The 15,818-nt window shown below is 38.5% G+C and overlaps 1 protein-coding gene across 8 annotated transcripts in view; it reads left to right on the forward strand.

Moving 5' to 3' along the window:
• The window catches only part of TMEM45A (transmembrane protein 45A), an 88,575-nt gene extending 75,281 nt beyond the window's left edge, over positions 1-13,294 (forward strand). For 7 of the 8 annotated variants that reach the window (XM_053565725.1, XM_053565732.1, XM_053565727.1 and 4 more), the window contains exons 5-6: positions 7,763-7,908; positions 10,054-12,757. In XM_053565725.1, coding sequence (XP_053421700.1) covers positions 7,763-7,908; positions 10,054-10,204 — 297 coding nt within the window. In that variant the 3' untranslated portion in view covers positions 10,205-12,757. The other variant, XM_053565731.1, reaches the window with a different exon arrangement.
• The last annotated feature ends 2,524 nt before the right edge of the window (positions 13,295-15,818 follow it).

Consider the following 15,818-nt stretch of genomic DNA (forward strand, 5'->3'; position numbering starts at 1 on the left):
AGATGTTACTATATTTCTTGATCCCTTTCAGTAGCCTTGTGGTTGAGTCCTTGGGGTTTTCTAAGCATAAGATCATATCATCAGCAAAGAGTGAGAGTTTGACCTCCTCTGACTGCAGTTGAATGCTCTTGATATCCTTCTCTTGCCTGATTGTGTTGGCTAAACTTCCAGAACTATGTTGAGTAGTGGTGATAATGGATATTCTTGTCTTGTTCCAGTTCTAAGTGGAAGTGCTTTCAGTTTTTCTCCATCTGTGTGATGTTGGCACACATTCTGTGTGGTTTGTTGAAGAAGGATTCTATCAGTTTAAGACATGTCCCATCTATGCCTATTTTCTTAAGTGTTCTTGCCAGAAAAGGATGCTGAATTTTGTCAATTGCTTTTTCTGTGTCAATTGGGAGGATCATATGGTCTTTGGTTTTTGCTTTTATTTATGTGGTGAACTACATTCATGAATTTACATATGTTGAACCAACCTTTCATTCCTGGGATAAAGCCCACTTGATCATGATGTATAATTTTTTTCTAATTTAATTTCTTTATGGTCAGAAAAATGTGTCTCTTTAAAATGTATTGAGACTTCCATTACAATATAGCCCAATGTCAATGGTTATAAATGTCTCATGTGTTTGGAAAGAAAGTATATCCTTTCTTTTTTGAGTTCAGGATTGTACATGTCTTTACTAATCAAGTTTTTTAAAGAGCTAAATATTCAGAGAAAGTTAGACAATAAGAATAAGAGAGGAAATCAAACAAGAATTGAGGAAAGGAATTAAAAAGATAGGAGCAATATTAATATTTATAATTAATGTTTAGTTAAAAATTAATGATTAATTAATGTTTAGGATTTAAGGGAGGGAGCTGTGGGCTATATCCTACTGAGAATAGGTTGGCTTAATGTTGCCCTTTTTGAAATAATGTTTTTGTATTTCCCCAAAAGCTTTTCTAAGGAAGAGGTTAAAGTCTTTGGGCAGAAATCTGTATTATTTAGAAATTTTTTCATCTACCAATATGTCTAGACTAGTTTCCTTTTTTACTTGGTAGCCAGTCTAAATAATGTCTGTAAGCCTTAAAGAAAAATGAGCATTTGATACCAGTCCAAACACACATACTGGCAGGAAATGAAAGCTTAGCTATAGCAATTCTTCCACTCTTACCTTCTTCTAAAACAAAAATGTCTAGAAACTTAGGTGAATTTATTATGCTTTCATGTTTTGTCAATATGTGTGATATATGAATGGTTCTGGCCAAAACTCTAACCAACATTACATCCCGATTTGCTTTTCACCATACTTTAACTCTCACTACTTCTCCATGTATGGTTAATATTAGCACATAAACTATGTAATACACCAATGCAGAAAATACTCACCTGGACTTTTGGAACTGTGTGTATGGAGATGTGAACTGAATAAGGCAAAGGGGCTCAGCTTGGCCACTTTTAATACCTTGTATACAAATGATTGGTTAATATTCAAATGGTGAGGGAATTTTCCTCCCAACCTATAAAAATTAGTTTCATTCCTGAATGATATTATAGTCAAAAATGTTTTCTCAATAATGTAGCCCCATCATGCAATTAAAAAAAGAAAAAAAAATCCTTCAGGCCCCATAATGAATCATTCTCAATAACCAAGCCCCATCGTGCAATTAAAAAAAAGAAAAAATCCTTCAGGTCCCATTATGAACATGTGGGAGAGTATTTCAAAAGCTCATTTTGCACTCCGTCACTTCGGAGCTCCCGCCCATCGTCGTTAGAGCCCTGGGCACAGAGACAGTCCCAGGATGAGGAAGGTGCTCCTGGCTCCTGCTGTCTTTGCTGCTTCTGACTTCCGCACAGTTGCTTCCACTTCACCTCCCAGCTGCATTCATCCCCCAACGCATTCCTCCCATGACTGCCCAGATTCTGAGCCCATTCCAAAACCCAGCCTGCTCTTGCCTTTAAGAAGGACAAAAATTCATCCAAAAGTGGCAAAAAGGCCCTGCTAGGCAGTAGTGGTCTGAAGTCTGATGTGATAGATTAAACCCTTGCTTAGTGTTGAAATGAATGATGAGGTAACCTAGATACAAAACAATAGGAAATTCAGATTCTAAACTATAGGGAAAGGGCATGAGGCTTGTTGCCTAGGAGAGAAGGTAATTATTTACATTTGAAATGTGATACTAAAGAAGCTGAAACTAGTCCAAGACAGATATTCAGGAGAGGCATACAAGATGTATGAAAAAACATTTCTTTTGCAGGTCTTTTCATGTCTTAGAATTTTAGGTTCGGAAGCAAATTAGGATAGCAGGTGACAGTGCAGTGGCTGCTTTTTTTGTATTTAAAGAAGGATTTAATGAATTATGGCAATTTCTGGCCCTAAGTTTGGGGTTTCGGTTTTCCTAATTGACTTGCTAGTGTTTCTGTGGCATTTCGTGGCTTGTGGCCACATAGCTCCAGTCCTACTCTCTGTTATCACATGATGTGTGTAACTTTGTGCTACTTCATCTCCACATGGCTTCTTGTAAGGACACTACTCACTGGATTTAAAGCCAGCTGTAATCCAGTAGAACCTCACCCTTACTTGATCACATCTGCAAAGACTTTATTTCCAAACAAGGTCACATTCAGAGATACTGAGAATTAGGACCCCAAACATGTGGGAGGGCACAGTTCAACCTCTGACAACTGCTAACTCTTACCTCTGGCAGCTGGACCTGATGACTTCCCAAGCGGGGGTGGACAGGTGGTGTGGATGGCATTGGAGGAACATAGATGGAAACTGGAGAGCTGTGCATAGTTTTTACATTTACCCGTCCCTTAAAAGGGTACTTTTGACACAGAATTTCTCTGTCAACTTTATGAATGTCCTATGAGAGGAGGGCATGAGAAGCAGAATCTTATGGACCTGATACCCCAACAGAAATGGCCCTTGAACTGGGAGTTGACTACTTGACTTGAGTTTCCTCCTTGTCATTCCAAACAGTGAGCACAGAAGATCTATAATTTTTTGCTTTCTCCCAGGAGCTTTAGGGACCTGGGTTTTGATTGCTTTGGCTCCACTAGTGAACTTTTCTGGCTGCATACAAAAGTCATATTGCAAAACACTTACACATCTAAAGCAGCAGGCAAACCAGCTGGGTGGCATTCTCCACCTGCAGTCTCTGAGAATCCAGTGATCCTTGGGTCTTTGGCCCAAGATGACCAATGACCAATGTGTCTCTTGCGAGAGGTGTTGACACCTCATTCCATGTTCTAAGGCAGAGTCCCCAGCCCTTAGTGGGTGAGGCACAACAGCTGCGATGCAAACATCTTTGCAACTGTTTGGGGATGGAGGGGCAGGAGCATGCATTATTTAATTTTCCTATCTCTAAAATAGATAACAAATGCATTCTGTTATCAATGAATGCATCCCTCTTGAGATGTAGAGAAGGGCAGGAAAAGTTAGTATAAATTACCTTATTAATTTTAACTAACAGGTTATTTCAGGAAAAAAAATAATGATTCTGACATTGACTGACAAATAAAATGCATAGAGCCAGCATGAAAATATAAAACCTTGGTCTGCCTCCCTCTACTTGGTCAGAAAGGTAACCGGCTTGATTCCACTCATGTTTGCCACTTGGGAACATAGGCCTAATCTTGCCAGAGAGTTCTATTTTTACAAAAAAGGTAAAAACGCAAATTTTGTGTGATGTTCCCTAATTTTTTAAATGCTCGCAACTAATTTAAATTATTCTTAAAAACATGTAGGCCATACAAGGCATGTCTGCAACTTAGATGTGGCTCAGGGGATACCAATCTATAATCTGCATTTCAAGGAGAACACGCCATGTCTTCATGGGATCAGCTTTTATCTCAGTAACGGATTGTTCAAACCATATCAGAGCTGCTGAAATGACTCAAACTGACCTTAGTATCCAGGCCTCTGTTCTTCATATTGCCCTATATGGAAAGGCCCCCAGGTGTAAAAGACTGTGGAGTAGAAGAAAGAACAAAAAGTTTTGGAGCCAGACACTCCTGACTTGAAATCCTGTGTTATTCATTCAGACATTTTGTAATACTGGGAAGTTGCCGACATCTCTGAGTTTCAGTCTTCCCCTCTGTAATATGGGGATAACGATGTCCTCTTCTCAAGGTTAATTTGAGGATGAAGGATTATTGTGAAGTTTATGGGTGTGAGCGAGGAGGCAGTGCCTGGCACATGGTGGTCCATCTGTCAGGTGGTATACCTGGTAGTTCTCATGCTAACCAAAGGGAACTCAGAAATGGGAACACATGATTAAGGTACAAATCTTAGTTTCCCTGATTTATTCAGATTATTTGAAATTTCAAACAGAAATGGAATTAATGTTTCCCTCAAGAGTACAGACTGTTATACTTTATTTCCTGTTGAGATTTTATTCATTAGATATAATTGTGGACAAGTCACTAAAAACACCATTTTCTCATCTGGATAATGAATATAATAATACATGGTAATGAAGGTAATAACACATCCTTGAAGGGCCTTTGTAAGGAAACTCCTAAGCACTGTAATTGACACATGGTCAACCAATATATGGTAGACATTCAGGAAATTATCGATAATATAATCTTGATTCTGCATCTCATTTAGTTGTAGAGACCTGAAATTATCTATCAATGCACCTATCATTTAATTATTTTTTATTGGGATAAAAATTACATAACATAGAGCTAACCATTTTAAAGTGTACAATATAGTGGCATTTAGTATGTTCACAATGTTGCGCACACTGACACCTCTCTCTAGTTTCAAAACATTTTCATCACCCCAAAAGGAAAACCTTGGACTCAGTAAGTAGTCACTCTCCTTTCATCTCTCTTCCTATCCCTGGCAACCACTAATCCGTTTTCTATCTCTGAATATTTTCTTATTCTGAATATTTTTAACATAAATAGAGTCTTAGCTTATGTGAAATTTTGTATCTGACTTCTTTCACTTAGGATAGTTCAACGCTTCATACACGTCATAACAGGTAACCAGTACTTCATTTTTTTTATGGTTGAATAATATTCCACTGTCGGGATATACTGCATTTTGCTTATTCATTGTTGGCTGATGGATATTTGGGTTGTTTTTAACAACCCAAGACAGTGCTTCTATCCATATTTGTGTGCGATTTTGTTTAAATGCCTATTTTCCATATTTGTGTGCGATTTTGTTTAAATGCCTATTTTCAATTCTTTTGGGTAAGTACCTAGGAGTGGAATTGCCAGGTCATATGGTAGTTCTATATTTAACTTTCTGAGGAACCACCATATTGTTTTCCACAGTGGCTGCACCATTTTACACCATCAGCAATGTACAAGGATTCCAATTTCTCCATATCCTTACCAACGTTTGCTATTTTTGTTATTATTATTATTGCTATTCCAGTCGATACAAAGTGGTATCCTTGTGGTTTTGATTTGTATTTCCCTAATGATTAAGGATGTTGATCATCTTTTCATGTGCTTATTGGCCTGCTTATTGCATGCTCTCTTTGAGGAAATGTTTCTTGAAGTGCTTTAACCATTACATTTTTTTTTGAGTTTTAGGAATTCTTTGTAAATTCTAGATATTAATCCCTTATCAGATACGAGGTTAGACAATTAAGTTCGTGAATTCATCCTAGAAAAGGTGCTACATATCTCATTGCTCGATAGCACTACAGTTACCGGATGACCAATGGGAGTACTTCCAAGGTGACTGTAGTAATTCTGAGCAATGGGGTATGTAGCACTTCCCCTAGGATGAGTTCATGAACTTAATTGTCTGACTACATACAATTTGCAAATATTTTTCTCACTTACTTGGAGTTGTCTTTTCATTTTTTTTGATACTGTCATTTAAAACATCAAAATTAAAAAAAAATTTTTTGAGACAGAGTCTCACTGTGTCACCCTTAGTAGAGTGCCTTAGTGCCATAGATCACAGCAACCTCAAACTCTTGGGCTTAAGCGATCCTCTCGTCTCAGCCTCCCAAGAAGCTGGGACCACAGGCGCCCGCCACAATGCCTGGCTATTTTTGTTGTTGTAGTTGTCATTGTTGTTTAGCAGCCCCGGGCTGGGTTTGAACCTGCCAGCCTCAGTGTATGTGGCCAGTGCCCTAACCACTGAGCATGGGCACTGAGCTCAAAATTTTAAATTTTGATGATATTCAATTTATCTGTTTTTCTCCTTTGTTGATTTTGCTTTTGGTGTTATAGTTGAGAAACCATCACCAAATCCCAGGTCATGATGCTTCCTCCCCATGTTTTCTTCTTGGAATTTTATGCTTTTTAAGTCTTTGACCCATCTTGAGTTAATTCCATATAAAATATGAGGTGGGGGATCTAAATTAATTCTTTCATATTTGAGTATCCAGTTATCCCAGAACCATTTGTTTACTTAAAAAAAATTTTCTACCTAACAAATGCAAATATTGTAACCTAGATGTTTGTACCCTCACATTAACCTGAAATATAAAAAAATAAATAAATAATTTTTTTTTTTGTCTTGCTTTATTTTCCTATTTCTTTTAATAGGATTATTAGAGACACAGTCAGTAGTCAGTAAATACATATCTAAGAAACTGCTATCACCATTTTTTTAAGCGACTACTCTTTTTCCTATCGAATGGCTTTGGCATTGTTGTCAAAAACCAGTTGACCATATATAAGGGTTTATTTTTAGAGTCTCATTTTATTTTATTGATTGACATGTTTGTCATTATGCCAATACCACACTGATTTGATTACTACTGTTGGAAATATTGCAATCAGGGGGTCTGAGTCCTGTAACTTAGATTTTCTTTTTCTTTTTTTTTTTATTGGTTATTCTATATCCCTTGCAATTCCATATAAATTTTAAAATCAGCTTTTTGCATTTCTGCAAATAAGGCCATTGAGATTTAAATTGAATCTGTAGATTATTGTGAGTGGTATTGCCATCTCAACAACATTAAACCTTCCAGTCCATGAAAATGAGGTAGATTTCTATTTTTTAGGCTTTCTTCAATGTCTTTCAAAAGTGCTGTGCAGATTTTGGTGTAAAAATTAAACCTCCTTGGTTAAATTCATTCCCAACTATTTTATTCTTTTTACTCTATTGTAAGTGGAATTGTTTTCTAATTTTTGAGAGGGCTGTTCATTGCTTGAGTGTAGAAATACAACTGAATTTTGCATGCTTATTTTGTACCCTTAAACGTTGTTGAACTTATTTATTAGCTCTGACAGTTTTTTGGTGGATTCTTCAGGAATTTCTACATGTAAGATCATGTCATATGTGAATATAGATAGTTTTGCTTCTTTCTTTACAATGTGGATGCCTTTTATTTATTTCTCTAGCTTAATTGCTATAGTTAAAATTTCCAGTCTAATATTCAATAGAAGTGGTGAAAACAGACATCCATGTTCTTCATCTTAGGAAAAACTTCATTCTTTCACTATTGAACATAATGTTAATTCAGACATTTATTTATTTTAAAACATTTTTTACTCTGATTTTGAAATAACCAAGTGAAACTTAAGACGTTCTGTGTATGTCCAGAGATGGTACTGTTCATATTTCACAAATTTATTATTAAGTTTTCTTTAAAAGATTTTTTTAAAAATATGACCTGGTAGATACTGTCTTTATTACTAAGACAGGCAGCAAAATGATGTTTTATCTGATACACTTTAGATAATGGGAGTTACCTTAGTTATTATTTATCTTGGAACCAAGCATTTTGAAATGCACCATTTTTTAAAATATGATTGGTCATTGTATCATGTGTTTTTTGTTTTAAATTACAGATTGCCTTTGTTCTGTATCCCCTCAGTGGAGGTCCTGCCTGGGATCAAACAGATCATGACAACATTCTGTTTCTCACCATATGCTTTTGTTGGCATTATGCACTAAGCTTTATCATCATTGGAGTGAATTATGCCTTTATCACCTGGTAAGTTAGTGATTTCTATTCATGGAAGTTCCATTCCTTGGTATATAATCATCAAGACTTGATAATGTCGAATTTAAAATTCTAAAGAGATTTCATCCCTTACCATCCCACAAGACAGGGGATCATAGCAGAAAATTATCTACAAACACAGAAATTTGCAGAAAAAAAAGAATAAATGCTGGCTTAATGTTGGGATAGCTCAGCAGTATCTTGGCTGTACCTCTGAGCCATGCATTACCTGTGATCACCTGCTTCTGTGCCTCTATGTTTTCATATACATTATTTGTTCTTCTGAATGGTGTCCTCACCCATCTCCTGCAGTGAGGCTGCTAGTTACACAGGTGTGCATATGTCAATTAGCATGTCTTAAGCTTGGAGTCATTTTTTGACCAACTTGTGTGTGTCTCATCAGATTTGAGTGCCTAATTAATTTGATGTTGACTCTAATACAGGTGTCCTTAAACTTTTTAAACAGGGGGCCAATTCACTGCCCCTCAGACTATTGGAGGGCCGGACTATAGTTTAAAAAAAAAAACTATGAACAAATTCCTATGCACACTGCACATATCTTATTTTGAAGTAAAAAACAAAACGGGAACAAATACAATTCATACCGCTTCATGTGGCCCGTGGGCCACAGTTTGAGGACGCCTGCTCTAGCATGTCTAAAAGTAAGGTTCAGTTGAATAATACATCCTTTTTTTTTTTTTAATAAGGACCTCAATATAGTCTTTCATGAGTGAGGAGCAATATATTAGATTGATAAGAACAGATAGTTCTAACTCCACTGTCTGTCAGCTATATGACTTTGGGACAGTTACTTAACCACATTAAATCTTAGTTTTTCTGTTTGACAAATGGAGATAATAATAGTACCTAAGTGAGACTATGTGTTTAAACTGCATTGGGGGTGGACACGGTGGCTCACGGCTATAATCCTAGCGCTCTGGGAGAACAACGAGGGAAGACTGCTTGAGTTCAGGAGTTTGAGACCAGCCTGAGCAAGAATGAGACCCCATCTCTACTAAAAATAGAAAAAACTAGCCAGGTGTTGTGGCAGGCATCTATAGTGCCCCCTACTTGGGAGGCTGAGGCAGGAGGATCACTTGAACCCAGGGGTTTGAGGTTGCTGTGAGCTAGGCTGATGCCATTGCACTCTAGCCTGGGCAACAGAATGAAACGAAAGAAAACAAAACAAAACTGCACAGGACATGATGAGAGCTCAATAGATGTCATTGTCTTCGTGTTGCGCTTATTTTCCTCTTCTTTCTCCTTCCTTTTTGGTATCATGATTTTTTGCCTATAATTAGGACTAAATTAGGGAGATAGACAAACTATAGTACAATAAATGGAAATAGTAGGAGAATAAAACACAATTGGAGCAGAGGTGCCAGGGGACAGGGGCAGCTCCACAACTGAGAATGAAGATGCAACTTGAAGAATGAGAAGGAGCAGAAAGCGCTGATCATGGTGCCTCTCTCTAAGGTGATTAATGCCAAAGCACGGTGGCTTGGCTGATCCCAATTACCAGGCAGGAAACCTCTGATGCCTAATTCTTCAGACTTCTGTGCCAATCAAAATGTTCCATGTCTGTAGTGTTCTCTGTCTACACTGTTCAGTATGGTAGCCACTGGCTACTGAGCAATTAAAATGTGGCTGGTGCCACATTAAATTTATTTAATTTAAATATCCATGTAAATAGTGGCTACTATATTGGACACTACCCACCTAACAGTTTCTCCAGATTTCTAAAATGCAGTAGCTGCTTATAGGCACAGTGGGGTCTCCGCCTCTAGTGTAACCAACTCTCTACTCTTCTCTCCAGATATGGGCCCCAGGTGGCCCCTTCTGCCCTGAGCTTCTTTGTGCTTACTTGCTAATGCAACTCTGGTGCTGAGGCTCTGAGTGAAGAAACTATTCCCTGGTCTAGTGACCAGATGTCTCTGTTTGGCTTCAGGTTAGCCCACTTTGATTTGCAGTGACTTCCCTCTAGAAGTCTGAGTGCTTTGGGTGGTAGGAAATTCTGCCTTCCATTGACTGATCTCTGTTAGTCCTATTCCATTCCCCCAAGACATGTGCATGAGTTCATTGTCAAGGCTGGTTCTGCCATTGAGTGAAACTTGGCTTCTTCCCCTGTTGTTCTAGGCTAACGTCCAGGCCTCATCTCCTTAGAGGCTATGCGGCCTCCGAGAACAGTGCCAGCATTCAAGGAAACGCTCTACTTCATGTCAGCTGCCCTCCAGGGCCAAAAGAAGAATACTGTCTCTTCCTGTTTCAAAAACCTTCAGATCCCTAATGCACGTCTTATCCATTTACAGTTCTGTAGAGACTGGAAACTCCATTTTTATTTTTCAACCTCCCCAACCTCACATGTTGCTCTAACTTTTTTGACTACACAGTTCTCTTTAGCTGGCATAACCACATAAGATGCCCATTTCTATGACACTTTCTGTGATTCCTATAGCCCTTGCTCATCTCCTTTCAAGATTTTTTACAGCACTTAGTCTCCACCATACATTTTAACAATTGCGATTTTTCTTATAATGTTTATTATTAGCTTGTGTGTGTTGGTCTTATCTGCTGGCTAGATCATGTAGCCATGAGGAAAAGACCTGTTTCATATGTCCCACACCTTTTGGGACACTGCCAAACATATAGTAGATTCTTAATAAACCTTTGTTTGCTATTTTAATAGATCTAGGTAGCCTAAATAAATATAGGCTTCATTTGTTTGGAAATTGAGTTTTATGTGCTTTTGAGTTTTGCTTTTATGTCACTCTTGGAAAGATAAAAGTTCAATTTTTCTAACGTATTTTAATACGAACTTAAGTGGTAGCCTAAATGTATTATGGAGATGCCATGCCTGCAGGCTTAATTATGATAGCTCATAGGTGAGAACTGTTTGGAAATATTACTGCATATTTTCTATATCTCACATGTAAACACCATACTGTTGCACACACCTTCTCAAAAACCACTCTCTTTGGGTAGAGAAATATGTACACTGTCCATTTGTAGGTTGGGTTTTCAAGCAATGATTCATGTGAGCCATTTTAAAGAACAAGAAGTCCAAATTCCAGGTATATGGTGGTTTCCTGGAAGTGCACCTGTTACCTTAGTTCTGTACTTTTTCATATTAAGTGGGAGCAAAGGTATATGCAGACCCTTACCCTAGTGTCCTTGATCTGTATCTTTCCAGTAACTGGCAATTACTTGCACACTCTCTTTATCGCCCTGTCACTCAATCTGCCCCAGGTGGCCATTTCTGCGCGTAAATACCTACAGCTGCAGGAGGCAGCTAGCACCTGGTTAAGGCGTCTGAACATGGCCCAGCTTGGTGGCTTGTAGCAGACACAATCCAGAGAGGAGAGATGGGGAATAGGAGGGGTCCCTAGGGTCTATGTTAACAATTGATCTGTAATAAGCAGCCATGTTTTTGTTTTATTTTCCCTAAGGGCACATCAGGAATGAAACTGATCAGTCAGTTAATTAATCTAGCATGTATTAAAGTTATGCAATGTGGAAATAATGTGTGTTTTTAAAAAATGATACAAAAACTGGCCTTTAACTTGCTTAGTATTATTAGCCTTTCATGAGAACAGTGGCATAAACAGTTCCAGTAGTGAACCAATAATCAAGGTAAATGATTTTGAGTGGTTTTCCTTGGCTCTTGGGTCAACAGATGCTACTGATATTGCTCAGTTCTTATTGTTTATTGGAGGATTTAATGCTGAGTTGGAAGTGATTGAAGAATTAGCCTCAATGAATAGGTGAGTGATGTGAACTCCTGGCAGATTGCTCTGAAGGTCATTTATTTGTCGAATGTGTATTGAACCACTGTTATTTTCCAGACATCATTTTAGACTCTGGCTGGGGTCAGGACAGTAAATAAAATGAGGTTCCTGCTCTTTTAAAGGCTGTGTGCTAATGGGACCCACAGAGCATAAGTAAAGGCATTATATGTTGATAGTGGTAGGCTAGACCTTCATCAGAAGAGGGGGCATAGTGGAGAAGAAGGGTAAAGATGCAGGTGGGCTGGTGAAGTTTTTCATTAAAGGACGATGATATTGGTGACTTGGTTTAGCAAGTTTGCATATTCCTATGTATTTCTGGAATTTAACTATGTTTTATTGATATGGTCACAGTACAGTGTCTTTATAATAATCATGCATAGGAAAAGTTTTGCCTAGTTCTTATGAATACTCTGTCTCACAGCAGAGAAGTGGAAAGTCTGCTGACCTTCTGCTACTAAGAAGTGTCACACCTTCCAATTTCAAAAATTATAATTGCTGTTTCTTCCAAAAACCTACACATTCTTTCAAGCCACAAAAGCAGTTGTAATGGCAGAGGGCACTTCTTTGAAATTCTTAATGTATCATGGACAGGGTCATCACATGCTTTTGAATATCCTGTGCTCTGTACAAAAGCACCCCTCTGAAGAGGCAAAGTTTAGTTCAGACTTGGCTTGGGCTGCCAACCCTAGGGAGAGAGAGGGTGTCATGCACTTCTTTTACAGGAAAGGACACCTTTTTTGGAGTACACAGGTATGTGCGGTTTTGATGGAGAAGATTGAGTTTGGTTTTATCTGGACTTGCTTTTGTTTTAGAAGTGATCAAAGTTATCTTCTGATGCCTATGTAAACAGTCATGCAGTATATTCATAAGTCACATTTTATCTGATTACTTATACCTGCTTTCACCCACAAAAAATTTCAGGTGGATCCCAAGCCAAATAAAACTGATTTTCTTTTTTAAGTTGCCTGCCTCATTTGCCCAACTAATCTGGAGTTTATTGTATGATAGATGCATATTGCTCTGGGTTTCTGTTTTAAACACCATCTAACTAGGGGTGCTTTTCTTTCTCCTCAGGTTGGTTAAATCTAGACTTAAAAGGCTCTGTCACTCAGAAGTTGGACTTCTGAAAAATGTTGAACGAGAACAAGAATCAGAAGAAGAGATGTGATTTAGAGGGGCATCGAGTCTTTCTAGATAAACCTTTTATTTTTTGCATTGCTGTTCCTGGTTTTGTTTCTTGACCTTTTGTTTGGAGAACTGGCTAAGGATGACTCTCAGTGTATTCTTAGTATTTCCAATTTTGTTAAAGTCTTTGATTTTAAATGTTTTATTTTTATCTCTGAAAATACTTTGGATGATAGTTCGTTTTGAACATCATGCACATTGTAGTATTCAGGGGCTAGAGTGACTTCTTCCAGGTCATCTACAGTTTGATGGCCACACTATGAAAAATATTTGTTTTATTTGCCTTATAGATAAGCTCAAGGTTCTGGGGCTTGGTACTGTTTGTAAATTGTTGGACAGGGAGTTATACTTGTTTGTTTCATTGTTGCAATGAGAAATAAATAAATGTATGCACCTTGGTGCAGACACCTCCCATCTTGGTTTTTATTATTTAACTACACCCCACCATCATATCATGCAGAAGAAACTGAAGGACATGGAAAATCCTTTTGTGAGACAACCCTGCCTGTAGCACTCAAGTTGTCCCATGGGAAAGTTAGACTACGAGAGTCCGAAATGTGTGACCTTTTGGTAAAGATAAAAGGATGATCCTCAGGACACAAAGGTACAAAGCCAGAAGAGACTGGGAAAGGAGAATTGTAGTGTTACCTGTAAGAGTAAAAAGTCACCACACACCACGGTATGGCCACCATACCAGCCCTCTGTTAAAACAGGACAAGGGTTAAAATGAGGAAAAGCCTTTTATAGAATAAATACCTAGGTATAAAGTCAGGACCCTTACCTTGTCTGGGGGTTATTTAGCTAAGTTAAGAAATCTTATTTCTAATTCTGGCTCCACCATTAATCAGTCTCTAGCCGGGTCTGTACCAAGGTGTGACGATTAAGTTCATGAGCTTGCCACTGTGTGCTCACGTTGGTAGTGCTATGCAAACAACTTGGTCAAGTTTCATGACCTTGACACATCAGTGTATTTCTCACAGCTGTGTTCATCGACATGTGACAGTGTCTTGCTGAGTGGTCTTCAGTTTTGTTGTGGCATGGTTTTGTGTGCTATCTGATGCCAGCCCTGATTGTCATTCCAGTAAAAGAGTTCCAAAATTGCTTTGAAACATGGACTAGGCACTGGCATCAGTGCATAGTTTCCTAAGGGGAGCACTTTGAAGGCGACTGTAGTGATATTCAGCAAGGAGGTATGTAGCACTTTTCCTGGGATGAGTTTGCGAATTTATTTGTCTGACCTTGTACGTCACAGTGACTCTGAAGAGTGATGTGAACAAATTCTTCAGCCTCCAGAACTAGACACATTCATTTTGTTACATAAATATGAAAAGAACAGATGAGGGTGCCTGAAGGTTTATCTTGAATAATGCAATTAACTTTAATACATTTCTGGCATATGAAAATGCCCACATGTCACAGTCTTCAGGGGATTATGGTGTTCTGTCCCATGTGTGTCCTATATCTCAGGGCTCTTTTCTGTATCTGCAAATTTCGATGACTTTAGCATGTTTGGGTTTCAAAGGTGTGAGCAAGAGGTCAGCTGCAGTTAACTTGAAACTGGCATTGCTGGTACGTAGGCCTGGGCAGGACTCCTAGCATCAGATAATTAGCATGAACCACATTAAGCCTGAATTTTGGAAACTGGTAAGTACAAATATCCTACGGTCTTTCTAAGAGGAAGAAATGTCCAGTCTTCTAGTCTCTGCACGTAGAGAATACAAATAAGGTGCAGCATAGTGAGTTCTCAGAGGAGAGCCATTTGAATCAGATCTGGGTACACAGCGTGGGGCCAGCTGCTTCTAGTTCCTGAAATGAACAAGAAATATGAACACCATTATGGTAACTTTATGGTTATGTTATTGTATTTATGTTTGATGGCTACCATTTTTTTGGAATGACATGAAGATTAGCAAACTGTGAACTTGAGCCAAAATGGGAGAGCCTTGTATTTTCTTTACACTGTGTTGGGAAAGCTTAAGGCAATAAGTTGAATTTGTAAATATTTTGACTTATAAGAATTAAATCTCAGTAATTTTTTTGAAACCACAACAAACAGTTTTTAATGAAAACTTCTAAAGTTTTCAAGTATAGAAGAACATGAGATAAGGAAAAATTAGTTCCAGGCTACGCTTATCGATCTGTTGGAGCCAATGGAATCTTTCATTTGATGATTGTTGATTCAGAAGTAACTTGTGTGCCAAGCTGCATGCAATGAAGTAGGAATACAGTGTTACGCAAGCCCAAGTTTCTGTCCTCATCAAACTCACACTCCCACGGTAGAGACAGACAAAGTCAACCAACAAGTTCTGTAATTTGAGGCAGTAATAGGTGATATGAAGAACAACAAAGCTGGGAAGGAGAATGGTGAATGGTGGGGTGGGGTAGGGCCGCTTTTCCTCGGCAGGCTCTTTCCTACCGGTGCTTCTCTAGCCACCTTTGAAAAATAGCCCCACTGCTCACCCTTCCCTCTCATTATCCGAATTACAGTGTCTCCATGTTTCCAGGACCTTTAGCTCTGAAGAAGAAACCTTTCTTAAAGAAGGATTGGGGATTGGGGTTTGCTTTCTTACTTTCTGTTTGATTTTCCTCTCACCTCTTCCAAAAACCTAGGGTCTCAATTCCTGAACTTTTGCCAAACTTTCTTCGTGAGTACCCCTTGCTTCATTTGTCATAACCAAAGTGGAGAAACCCTTTAAATAAGTCAGGGCATGGTTTCTGATGCCTTTGTCAGTGTGTCCTTCCTACACTGGAAGGACTGAGGGATATTTTGTAAAGCAGACAAAGCCATGTGGATGGAGAGCTTCTGTGGTCACGTACATATGAACGGGAGGGGTGGAGGCTCATTATTAAGCAACATCAACCGTGGGTGTTGCTGTGGCACCAACTCCTTGGTGGTTTCTGTAATCTCCAGTCTCCCTTGCTTGGGAAACT

Source organism: Nycticebus coucang, chromosome 16 (assembly GCF_027406575.1).
Source record: "Nycticebus coucang isolate mNycCou1 chromosome 16, mNycCou1.pri, whole genome shotgun sequence".
In the NCBI taxonomy this organism is placed as follows: Eukaryota; Metazoa; Chordata; class Mammalia; order Primates; family Lorisidae; genus Nycticebus; species Nycticebus coucang.